This window comes from Saccopteryx bilineata, chromosome 1 (genome assembly GCF_036850765.1).
Source record: "Saccopteryx bilineata isolate mSacBil1 chromosome 1, mSacBil1_pri_phased_curated, whole genome shotgun sequence".
Classification (NCBI taxonomy): Eukaryota; Metazoa; Chordata; class Mammalia; order Chiroptera; family Emballonuridae; genus Saccopteryx; species Saccopteryx bilineata.
This window is the reverse complement of record NC_089490.1, coordinates 158,489,408-158,500,240: the sequence shown is the minus strand read 5'-3', so window position 1 is coordinate 158,500,240 and position 10,833 is coordinate 158,489,408. Positions and strand designations below refer to the sequence as shown.

The 10,833-nt window shown below is 50.8% G+C and overlaps 1 protein-coding gene across 1 annotated transcript; it reads left to right on the top strand.

Moving 5' to 3' along the window:
* The first annotated feature begins 2,252 nt into the window (after positions 1–2,252).
* On the top strand, positions 2,253–9,707 carry CHRNA2 (cholinergic receptor nicotinic alpha 2 subunit). The gene is made up of 6 exons (XM_066253407.1): positions 2,253–2,325; positions 3,133–3,284; positions 3,718–3,762; positions 5,068–5,177; positions 7,633–8,635; positions 9,582–9,707. The coding sequence occupies exons 1-6, from the start codon at positions 2,253–2,255 to the stop codon at positions 9,705–9,707; spliced, it is 1,509 nt and encodes a 502-aa protein (XP_066109504.1).
* Positions 9,708–10,833: the final 1,126 nt, after the last annotated feature.

Here is a 10,833-nt window from a genome sequence, read left to right as displayed (position 1 = left end):
TTTGGGGAGGTGGGGACTGGGAGGAATCAAGACTCCTGAGAGAGCTAGGACTTCTAAGGGAGGAAAGCCAGGGCAGGGGGAAGGGCAGCTGGCAGTCAGGGAACAGAGGTAAATGTGATTGCTAATTTCTAATGAGTCTTTGAGTTGAAACCTTCCAAGAAAATGGGTGCAAGAAGGCCATTCCCCCCCCCAAAAAAAAACACACTCTGTAAAAGCCTGTTATAATAAATATATTCCAGAAATTCTACCACATTGGAATTCACAGTAACCCCTAACATACTCTCTCTTCCTCCAGTTGGCACAAACTGTCAACAGGCGAAGCCACGGGTTCTTTGTGCCCTGAGAGCCATAGCAGCACTGTGTCCCTGGCCCAACGTTCTGCAGCTGTCAGGAGCTTTCGTGAAGGGCATGAGCCCACCTGCTCACTGCCCGCATCTTGAGAGGTGGGCAGGGCAGAGAGTGTGTTGTTCCTATCTTCTAGATAAGACCAAATGCCAGTAGGCTGAGTGCCCTGCACAAGGCTGCTCAGTGAGGGGTGGGGCCAGGACTCAAAGCCACAAATTCCAACTCCCCTCCTGCCAAGGGGGGCAGTGGGAGTGGTGTGAGAGGTTGAGGAGAGGTGGAGCACCAGGGCTGGAATCCCTGCCCTAAGAGTTAGGACAGAGTGGCCCAGGGGTATGGGAATGAACCAGATCGAAAAGGTTTTATGCCTCCATTAGTAATAATTCTGATTCCCACATGGTTACATTGTTAAAGCACTTTCACCCATATCCTTTTTTTCTTAAGTATGGTAAAATATACAAAACATAAATTTTACCATTAACGTCATTAAATACACTCACAGTGTTGTACAGATTATCACCCTTATCTAGTTCCAGAACATTCTCATCATCCCCGAAGGAAACCCTGGTGCCCATTACTGCCTTGAGAGTCAGCATTATATCCTGAGGACCTGGCCAGACCCCAACACATTGCTATATGCAAGATGTGCCTGAACGTAAGACAACCTCAACTTCCCAATAAGGAAGTTTTCTTTTTAAAGCACTAATTTGAATATGTAAATTTTTAGGATAATAGATAATATATTTTCTAGTGATATGTTTTAAATTACATGCTACATAAAATAACACATTAACTTTCCCTGTTTTTGAAACATTCAAATACTTCACTCACGTCTTTGACATCAGCATCCTCCTCATAACTAGAATCATTTTCGAATCGGCCACCTGTGATTTGGTTTATATTATCATCTCCATAGTCTAAAGGGACTTGGCTACTTTTTATAATTCCAGAAGATGTTTATTTATTTTTTAATAACATCTTTTTTGAGATATAATTTACATAGCATAAAATTCACGCATTTAAAGTATACGATTTAGCGAATTTTAGTATATTCATAGAGTTGTGCAACCATCACTGCTATGCATTTTAGAACATTTTCATCACCCCAAAAGAAACCTGCACCATTTACAGTCCCTCTCTTTTCTCCTCATTCCCCAGCCCCAGCAGTCACTAATCTGCTTTTGTCTCCATAGATTTATCTATTCTGGATATTTCATGTGTCATATAATGTACTACTTTGTGTCTGGTGTCTTTCATTTTGCATAATGTGTTCAAGGTTCACCCATGCTGTAGCAGGTGTCAGCACTTTAATCCTTTTCATGACTGCATAGTATTCCACTGTACAGATGTACCATGTTTTGTTAATTAATTCATTAACTGATTGACATTTGGGTGCCTCCACCTTTTGGCTATGTCATAATAGCACTCAGATTCTTCTTTTGGCCATTTTTTTTCCAGTATGTTTATCCTCATTTAACACATGCAACACTAAAGTCAGAAAACTGGGGACTTTGGTCTCATCTTGTGCCCTCCTCTGCCCAGTGGGTCAGGGCTCATCTCAGGGTAGGGTAGCTGGTTGACCCTGCGAAAGAGAAAGATGCTGGTTCCCTAAGCCGAGAAGAGCCCAAGAGCCCTTCCCTCCTGGGAGGCCTGGTCGCTCACCTTTCTCACCTGTGCAGAATGTGAGGCACAAAGGCACATCGGTACTCAGGATGCATGGCCCTAAGTCCCTGTCCTGGGCTTGCTCAGGTTTGGCGGTGAGAGGGAGCTGCCCGGAATCCAGTGGGAACTCTGCCACGTTGGCGACTTGAAGAGCTGCTGGGGACACCGTCCGAGGTTCAACCCACAGCAGAACCCTGGCCTGCTCTCTTTCTGATGTCCCGGGCCAGCCAGACCTCTCCTCTGAAGCCATGGGCCCCTTCCACCCTGCACTCCTACCCATGACAAAGGTTGGCCTGTGGTGGCTCTTTATGATCCCAGCAGGTGAGTGAGCATCATCACTGGAACATCATGTCACACCTGTAAGCTCACATACTGTGGAAGAGACTCCTGCAGATGGACTCATGGCGACTTCCACAGCTGCAGGGGACTTCGAATAGCTCATTACACAGTGAGAAGGGGGCGGGGCGCTCCCAGCTCTGACATTGGCACCTGCATCACCTTGAACCTCGCCTAGCTTCAGTGCTCCTCGTCTGTAAATGCCAATCGTCCTGTGAACCTCCCAGATCTGTTGTGAAGAGCACATGAAATGAGAGTGTGTGACTGGCACCTGGAATGCAGTAAGCACTCGATACATGGCACCTGTCACTATTGATGTGCTTTCTGGCATTTTAGCGCGGTAGTCTCCACCGGCTCAGGCGGCAAAGCCCTAGGCCGTGAAGCTGTTCGCAGAACAGACGTGAGAGGTTCCATCAGACAATTTTGGGTCACTTTGTACTAGCTCCTCAGTTCTAGGCTGAATCTCGTCTCTAGGTCTGACATCTCCCCACTCCTCTGCCTTGGCACCCCTCCCCAACACTTATTTCCATGCCTTCTTTGCAAATAGTCACCAGGCAACTGGCATTTCTTAAGCTTCAACCATGTGCTGGTTGCTTTGTAAGTTCTGATGTATATTATTAAATTTAATTCTCAACAGTATTGTGAGATAGGTTCTGGAGAGCATCTCCACTTTACAGATGAGGAAACTGAGGCTCAGTGAGGTTGAGTGGCTCTGATTTGATGGGAGAGGGAGTTGAGCACCTACCACCGCGGACTTCTGGAGAGACCCTACTCTTCCTTCCTGTCCCACAGTGTCGGCACAGCGAGCTACCCCCACCCAAGCTGAGGATCGCCTCTTCAAACACCTCTTTAGGGGCTACAACCGCTGGGCACGGCCAGTGCCCAACACCTCGGACGTGGTCATCGTGCGCTTCGGGCTGTCCATCGCCCAGCTCATTGATGTGGTATGCCTGTTCCTCCCCACTTTGAGCCCTTGGAATCAGCCACCAGACCACGGGCCCCTTTCCCATGGCCCTCCCTCCCTCCCCAGCTCCAGCCTTCCTCCTTCCATCTCCCACCCTGCCCACCTCAATCAGAGCTTTCCTCCCTCCCAGCCCTGGAGCCCTTCCTAGGAGGACACCAATTTAGCAGTGGGTTTTCTAGATGCTTTGCTTCTACCCCCGGACACAAGCCCAGAGGACCCAGGTGGCCTGAATGATCCTGAGTAAGGGTAAAATGTCAGGAGGGATGTTGCTGAGCTGGGCTCGTTGTGTCCTATAAGAGGTTCTTCTGGTGAGTGGGGGGCCTGAATGAGCTTGTCCCGGGTCACCCTGTCTTCTGGGGCTGGTTCCGTCATTCTGACTGCTCTGATCCTCTCTCCCGCTGCCTACTGGCCAGGATGAGAAGAACCAGATGATGACCACCAACGTCTGGCTGAAGCAGGTGAGGGCCCTCCCCTTGTGAAGGCAGGAGCAGGGGCAACGCCTCTCCTTCTGCATGTCTGCTTCCTCTTTTTCCGGGACCCTTGCCCAGGTTGATGCATTTGTGTAAATGACACAAGACTATTCCTGGGGGGGGGGGAGGCATCATGCATGGGGCCTGTTTACAGGTGCAGCACTGCCCTGCTTTAGTGCAAATAAACAGAAGCTAAATGACCCCTGGACTTAGGGCAGGCCTGGAGTCAGAGGCAGCAGTTCGAGCCCCAGTGCTGCCACTCACTGGCAGTGTACCCTCTGCCTCACTTTCCTCACCTTAACTTGTTGGATTGTCATGAAGATTAGAAAGAATGATCTAAAGGACCCCCAACAAAGTTGACTTCATAAGTGGTAGTGGTTATTATTTTCATTATTATAAGCCCCTGTGAGGCAAAGGACAGGCTTGTGTGTCCATATCAGTCATTTTCTGTTGGGGGTAGTTATTCCCTTTAGGTCCAGAAGGGACATGGAAAACCCTCCTAGAAACAGGGCCATAGAACTTTGGAGTGTTCTCATTGCTGGGATACTTATTTACATATTAAGCACAAAGGCCCTGGTGCTAGCAATGTAGATGTTGTCCTTGACTTCATCGACCTTACAGAGGCATCAGATCAATAAAAATGCACATCCACATGTAATCATTTGTGGTAATGCCATAGAGGAAACTTCAGAGAGTGAATAATACCAACCTGGTTTGGGGGAGAGAACAGATTCACTTGGACCTGCTGGTGTAAACCCAGTTGGGACTCCTAGGGGGCGCCCTGGAGCACAGTTTGAAAGTCACTGGTTGATTCACCTTTCTCAGCTGTACATTATGGCAGATTTTTACCTCTCTGGTCCTCAGTTTCCTTATCTGTTAAATAAAGAAATATCTTCACCTGCTTGGCATTCCCTGCCAGGCTCTCCCATTGAGAGTTCAAAATATTTTGTAAATTGTGATGCATTAAAAAAAATGTTACTACAAACGAAGGAGGTGGCTCTTCAAAGCCGTCCAGCTAGGGAGTGGCAAAATGAGGGCTAGAGGTGGCACTGGAGTGACATTGACTAAGTGTGCCCAGGACTCCGAGTACTGGAGCTGGTGCAAAGCAAAAGGGTTGGCCACGCTAGCCCAGACTCCTAATTCCCAGCTCAGAGCCCTTTCTACTCCATGGGGCTAGAAGAGGATTGCTGAGGTGCTCTTGACTCCAGCCATGGGGGTGTCCTAGGCTGTCTGTGCTTGCCCAGACCCCTCCCCGGGCTGCACCTGGTGACCTGACTCCCCTCCCACGCACAGGAGTGGAGTGACCACAAGCTGCGTTGGAACCCAGCCGAGTTCAGCAATATCACATCCCTCCGAGTCCCTTCGGAGATGATCTGGATCCCTGACATTGTCCTCTATAACAAGTAGGAAGCCGTTGGGGTCCTAGGAGGCCCCCTGGGAGGGGTTTCCAGGTGGGACTTGGGAAGTGCTCCCCCTTGTGTCTCACCTTTGTTGCCCCCTCTCAAGTCTTGCTTTTCTACCACTACCCTAGCCCGACCTTTTCTCTTGATTCCTTTATTTCCTTCATTTTTGTTCTCTTACTCATACACCCCAATCCATTGAGCACCTACTATATATCAGTGCCTGGTGCTGTGCGAGTGGGACACAGATCTGCCAGTTCTATTATGTGAAACACATGATTGGTGCAGGCTGTGAGAGCAGTGCCTGAGGGCTGGAGTTTTGGAGGGCGGCGGTGCTGCTAGAACCGGTAAGCAGTGTCTGGGTACCATCCTCGAAAGGAGCAAGCTCACTTGGTATGAGTATTTTTAAAAATCATATTCCTTACAGCTGCCTTGTATTCTGGACCAAAAAGGACTAGTCTTTGAGCATAATGACTAGAAGCCAATAAAAGGCAGAGGAGTCCAAAGAGACCCCCCAAGGGGAATGGGGGAGAGAAATGTTTTTGTTTATTTGCTTGCTTGTTTGTTTGTTTTTTATTCAGTGAGAGGGGAGGCAGAGAGACAGGCTCTCACATGCACTCAGACTGTGATCCACCCAGCAAGCCCCCTAAGGACGATGCTCAGCAACCGAGTTCTTCTTAGTGCCTGAGGCGGAGGCCATGGAGTCATCCTCAGCACTCAGGGCCAACTCACTCCAGTCGAGCCATGGCTGCAGGAGGAGGAGGAAGAGAGAGAGAGAGAAGCGAGAGGGGGAAGGGTAGAGAAGCAGATGGGCACTTCTTCTGTGTGTCCTGACCAGGAATCAAACCCAGGACATCCACATGCCAGGCTGACACTCTACCACTGAGCCAACCAGCCAGGGCCTGTTTTTTGTTGTTGTTGCTATAGTTTTTTGATAGAAGAAATAAAGATCTGTAATTTTATTTATGGTGTTTGGTAGCAGGTAACCAATAAGGCTTCTGTCAGTGTTACTTGAATATACATGTAATTCTTACAATAGAACAAAAGTCCAAACCAAATTCTTACACTTAAAGAAGTCTTCTTCACGCAGACACTCCACTTCAAGTTTACCGGAAGATCAAAGAAATCGTGCTTTCCTTCCCAAAACAGGGCACATGTTGTCCTCTAGTGGTGATTATTTGTATTAACAAAAACACTTATAAAAATTTTTTTTAAACTTTTGCCCTGATCTGTTACTCTTCTTGCAAAGTTTCAGTTTCCAACCTTTTCTTTAAAAGGTTCCTGCTTTCCCATCTCTACCTGTAACTACCCCACGGGAAAGAACTCTCTTCCTCTGTATTCTTCTGGTTCTCCTTCCTTTAGCATTGACCTTGAGAATTGGAAAGGGAGGGGTAGCTTGGTAAAGAGTAGGGCATGGAACACTGCGTCCCCTCCTGGCGAGGTCAGGGCTCAGGCTCCCAGGAGGCCCTGACTGACAGGTCACTGTTACTCCAGCGGCCCAAGAACCTCGACAGGCTTTTGGACGCCTAGCTCTATGAAGCGGCAGGCCCTGCCCCTCTGACCTAGGCGCACCCTGTGAATCTTGTCCTTCCCCTCCTCTGTTTCTTGTTCTTGAGGATGTTCTGCTGGTACCTTTCCCACCTCATCTCTCTACCAAATCTTACCGTTGGCCAAGGCCTTGCTCAAATGGCAACTTTCATGGTGAGCTTGGTCACTCCAGCCCGAAGCCAGGTGCCCTGGCCTCGAAGTGCATTGAGGAATGATCTCCCTTTTCGAGCAAAGATGTTGGGTCTCTTCTCAGCAAGGTGCTGAGGACCCCAGATGGGAAGGACATGACCCCCAGCTGAGGGCCTCGCCATTTGCTAGGGGGAGAAAATATACTAATAAATAATCACTCTAAAATACTAAATGAATACAAACGAACAAATCAAACTATATATATCCCATGATTATTAATATGTATATTAATATGTATAATCTATAGCAGTGGTTTACAAGCTTCCATCCATGGACCAGTGCCTGTCCACCAAATTTTGTACCAGTCCACAAAAGAGTTAAACACCCTGATGTTGTGCGAAAATTATAGACCCAATGGTTGTAGACTCTATAACTCTTTCACAGACCAGCACAAAATTTATGGCGGATTGGAAACCACTGATCTATAGGACAGTGAAATATATATATAACATATATATATAAAACATCAGAATGTTAATAGTGGCTGTTTTTGACACTCTTAGAAGTTTTTTTATAGTCTTCAAAATTCCTACTTTTGAAATTAAAAAGATAGTGTGCTCTGGTAGCTATAAATGCCTGTGTGCTGGGAAAGTCACATACTGGCTTTTAACCTCCAGCTACTTGGCCAGGCCTGGCTTTGTTATTGGGGTACCCCTGCTGCAGCCTGTTTTGGGCAGATGGGGTGCCAGGCCCTTTAAGTCCTCTCCTCTCCTCTCCCTAGTGCAGATGGGGAGTTTGCAGTGAACCACATGACCAAGGCCCACCTCTTCTCCACGGGCACCGTGCACTGGGTACCCCCGGCCATCTACAAGAGCTCCTGCAGCATCGACGTCACCTTCTTCCCCTTCGACCAGCAGAACTGCAAGATGAAGTTTGGCTCCTGGTCCTATGACAAGGCCAAGATCGACTTGGAGCAGATGGAGCAGACAGTGGACCTGAAGGACTACTGGGAGAGTGGCGAGTGGGCCATCATCAACGCCACAGGCACTTACAACACCAAGAAGTATGACTGCTGCACCGAGATCTACCCTGACGTCACATACTACTTCGTCATCCGGCGCCTGCCCCTGTTCTACACCATCAACCTCATCATCCCCTGCCTGCTCATCTCCTGCCTGACCGTGCTCGTCTTCTACCTGCCCTCCGACTGCGGGGAAAAGATCACCCTGTGCATCTCCGTGCTGCTCTCGCTCACCGTCTTCCTCCTGCTCATCACCGAGATCATCCCCTCCACCTCCCTGGTCATCCCGCTCATCGGCGAATACCTGCTCTTCACCATGATCTTCGTCACCCTGTCCATCGTCATCACGGTCTTCGTCCTCAATGTCCACCACCGCTCCCCCAGCACCCACAATATGCCCCACTGGGTGCGGGTGGCCTTTCTGGGCTCTGTGCCCCGGTGGCTTCTGATGAGACGGCCTCTGCCACCCTTGGAGCTCCACGGCTCCCCAGATCTGAAGCTCAGCCCCTCCTATCACTGGCTGGAGACCAGTGTGGATGCGCAAGAGGGGAAGGAGGAAGAGGAGGAGGAAGACAGATGGGTGTCGTCCCCCTCCATGGGTGTCCTCGACAGCCACGGTGGTCTGCACCAAGGGGCCTCAGGTCCCCAGGGGGAGGCCGAGCTGCAGAAGGGAGGGTTCCTGCTGTCACTTCGCATGCAGAAGGCGCTGGAGGGCGTGCACTATATTGCCGATCACCTGCGATCTGAAGATGCTGACTCTTCGGTGAGTTGGGGCTGGGCTCCTCCCCTCAGTGACTCTATCAGCCTAGCAGGGAATCACCTCGCCCCAGGGTGCTGGCTGGGCTAACACAGCCTCCTTCATAGGAGGAGACCCATCTCCCTCAGTCACGGCCCCTGAGAGTCTGAAACAAATAGTGATGGAGAACGTCTAGCTGGCAACTCTCAAGACATGAATCGGCAGGTGGCAGACCAGCATCAGGAATGCCCCAGCTAAGCACTGCACAGTTCACTCACAAGCCCTGAGAAAGCTTGTTTGTACCAGGTGGGCTTCCCGCCCCGTCCGGCATTAATATGTGTGTGAGCCAGCCACTGCCCAGGATCACGGAATTCTTAACCTAAGGAAGGGTGAAAGGCCAGGAGGCTGTTACTGGGTGGCCCTGTTGAGTAGATAAGAAACATTAATCATTATCTAAACTGGGAGCAGCTGGGAGTTCAGACCCGCTTATGTGGGCTGTGAGCCCAAATTCCACAAAGTAGCCCCCACAACTCCTCCAACCTCCCCTGGGCCACACCTACCCCCACCCCCCACCCCTCCACCTCCTGAGTGAGTGGGTGGGTGAATGTTAGGCAACATGAAGGCTACAAAGTCTTCACCATTTTGTAAATACTGTGTGGTATGTTTAAACGACTGTAAGCCCCTGGGTGGTTCTAGAACCTTCTTGTGTCCCTCCAGCCTCTCTTACTTGGAACTTGAGAGTGCTGGGAAAGGCTCTGGACTGTGTCAAAGGCAGGAGTCACTTTAGGAAAACATTGTTTGAGACTCGAGACTTCCCCATTCTCTATCCACCCACAACCCACTTGAGCTTCTCAAGGTCTCAGTGGGGCCTCCACTGCCCCTGTGCCATTTTTACAGGGGCTGGGCATGGGTGGGGCCCTTCTCCTTTCCCAAGGCCTGACCCCTGTCACTGTGAGCCCCCTTCCACCTGCAGGTGAGGGAGGACTGGAAGTACGTGGCCATGGTCATCGACAGGGTATTCCTCTGGCTGTTCGTCATCGTCTGCGTCCTGGGGACCGTGGGGCTCTTCCTCCCTCCGTTTCTGGCTGGAATGATCTGACTTCGCATCCCTGGCTCTGGCCCAATGATGGCACTGCTGACCATCTCTGCTGCTGCCTCTCGAGTCACCTTTGCGGTCAACACTATGGGACCACAGGTTCTTCTGCATGGAACTCCTACCCTGGCCTAGACATGCAGGACTTCCTGACCCCATCCACTTGGCAATATTGTACTGGGTGCTGAGAATATGCTGAGGAGCAGGAAGAGGAGGCACTTGCTCCGCAGAAGGTCATGATACGGTGGTGACAATGCGAAGCGTATGAGAGTCTCTTGAAGGAGCGCCACAGACACTGAGTGACAGGAGGGTCAGGCCGGGGGAGCAGAGGGGGCTGGGGCCAGGTGACGAGGAACAGAACACAGACCTCAAAGGAGGGGTGTGTGGGGAAAAGGAGAGAGGGCGCCACCGTGGGCAGAAGGGCTATGAGCACCATTTTGGACTCAGGAATGAGCTTGAGGTGGCAGAACAGCCGGGCTGAGCTGGGCTCCAGAGCGGATGCAGCGGCTGGCGGCTGGGAAGGCAGGTTGTGGGTCTGTAAACCAGGTAGAGAAAGAAGTTAAGAGCCTGAGCCCACTGGTCTAACAGTAGGGCAGTAAAGGCTTTCTGGAAGGGGAGGAGGGGGGAGGCAGGCCACAGGAGGAGTGGCACTGCAGGGCAGACCCTCGGGAAGAGGGAGGAGGGGGCATGGCCGGCCACTGGCGAGCCCCAAGACAGGCACTCACCTCTAGCAAACCCTCCTAATGCCCCCCTTCCTTCTGCAAACTGGCTCAGCACCAGCCTGCCCCAAGGGGTTTGGCAGCGTCGAGAGTCTCTGCCTACAGGGACACCCGCGTGCCCTTCGACTCACGCGGACAAACCACGAGGCCGTCCTGGGCCACTCCCAATCCGGCTCAAGCTCGCAGTGTGCTCCTTCCAGGCTGCCACAGGGCAAGTGGTGGTCGGCACACAGGGTCTGGTTCTGAGTGCCTGAGTGCAGTGAGTGAATTGCTTTGGACCCCGAGACTGCTGTGTGAATGGAAACACCACAGGACCCAGGACCACTTCCACTCCCAACCTGCTGTCCCTGTCCTTCCCAAAGCCCCACTATGTGTCTGACCTGCTCTGTACTGCCCTGTGCAGTCTGCTCTCA

Excerpts from the sequence above, each read along its gene's own strand:
- CHRNA2 (XM_066253407.1), top strand. The coding sequence starts at position 2,253 with ATGGGCCCCTTCCACCCTGCACTCCTACCCATGACAAAGGTTGGCCTG. Across the intron at positions 3,285-3,717 it reads TCGCCCAGCTCATTGATGTG|GATGAGAAGAACCAGATGAT; the intron begins GTATGCCTGTTC and ends CCTACTGGCCAG. Across the intron at positions 5,178-7,632 it reads GACATTGTCCTCTATAACAA|TGCAGATGGGGAGTTTGCAG; the intron begins GTAGGAAGCCGT and ends TCCTCTCCCTAG.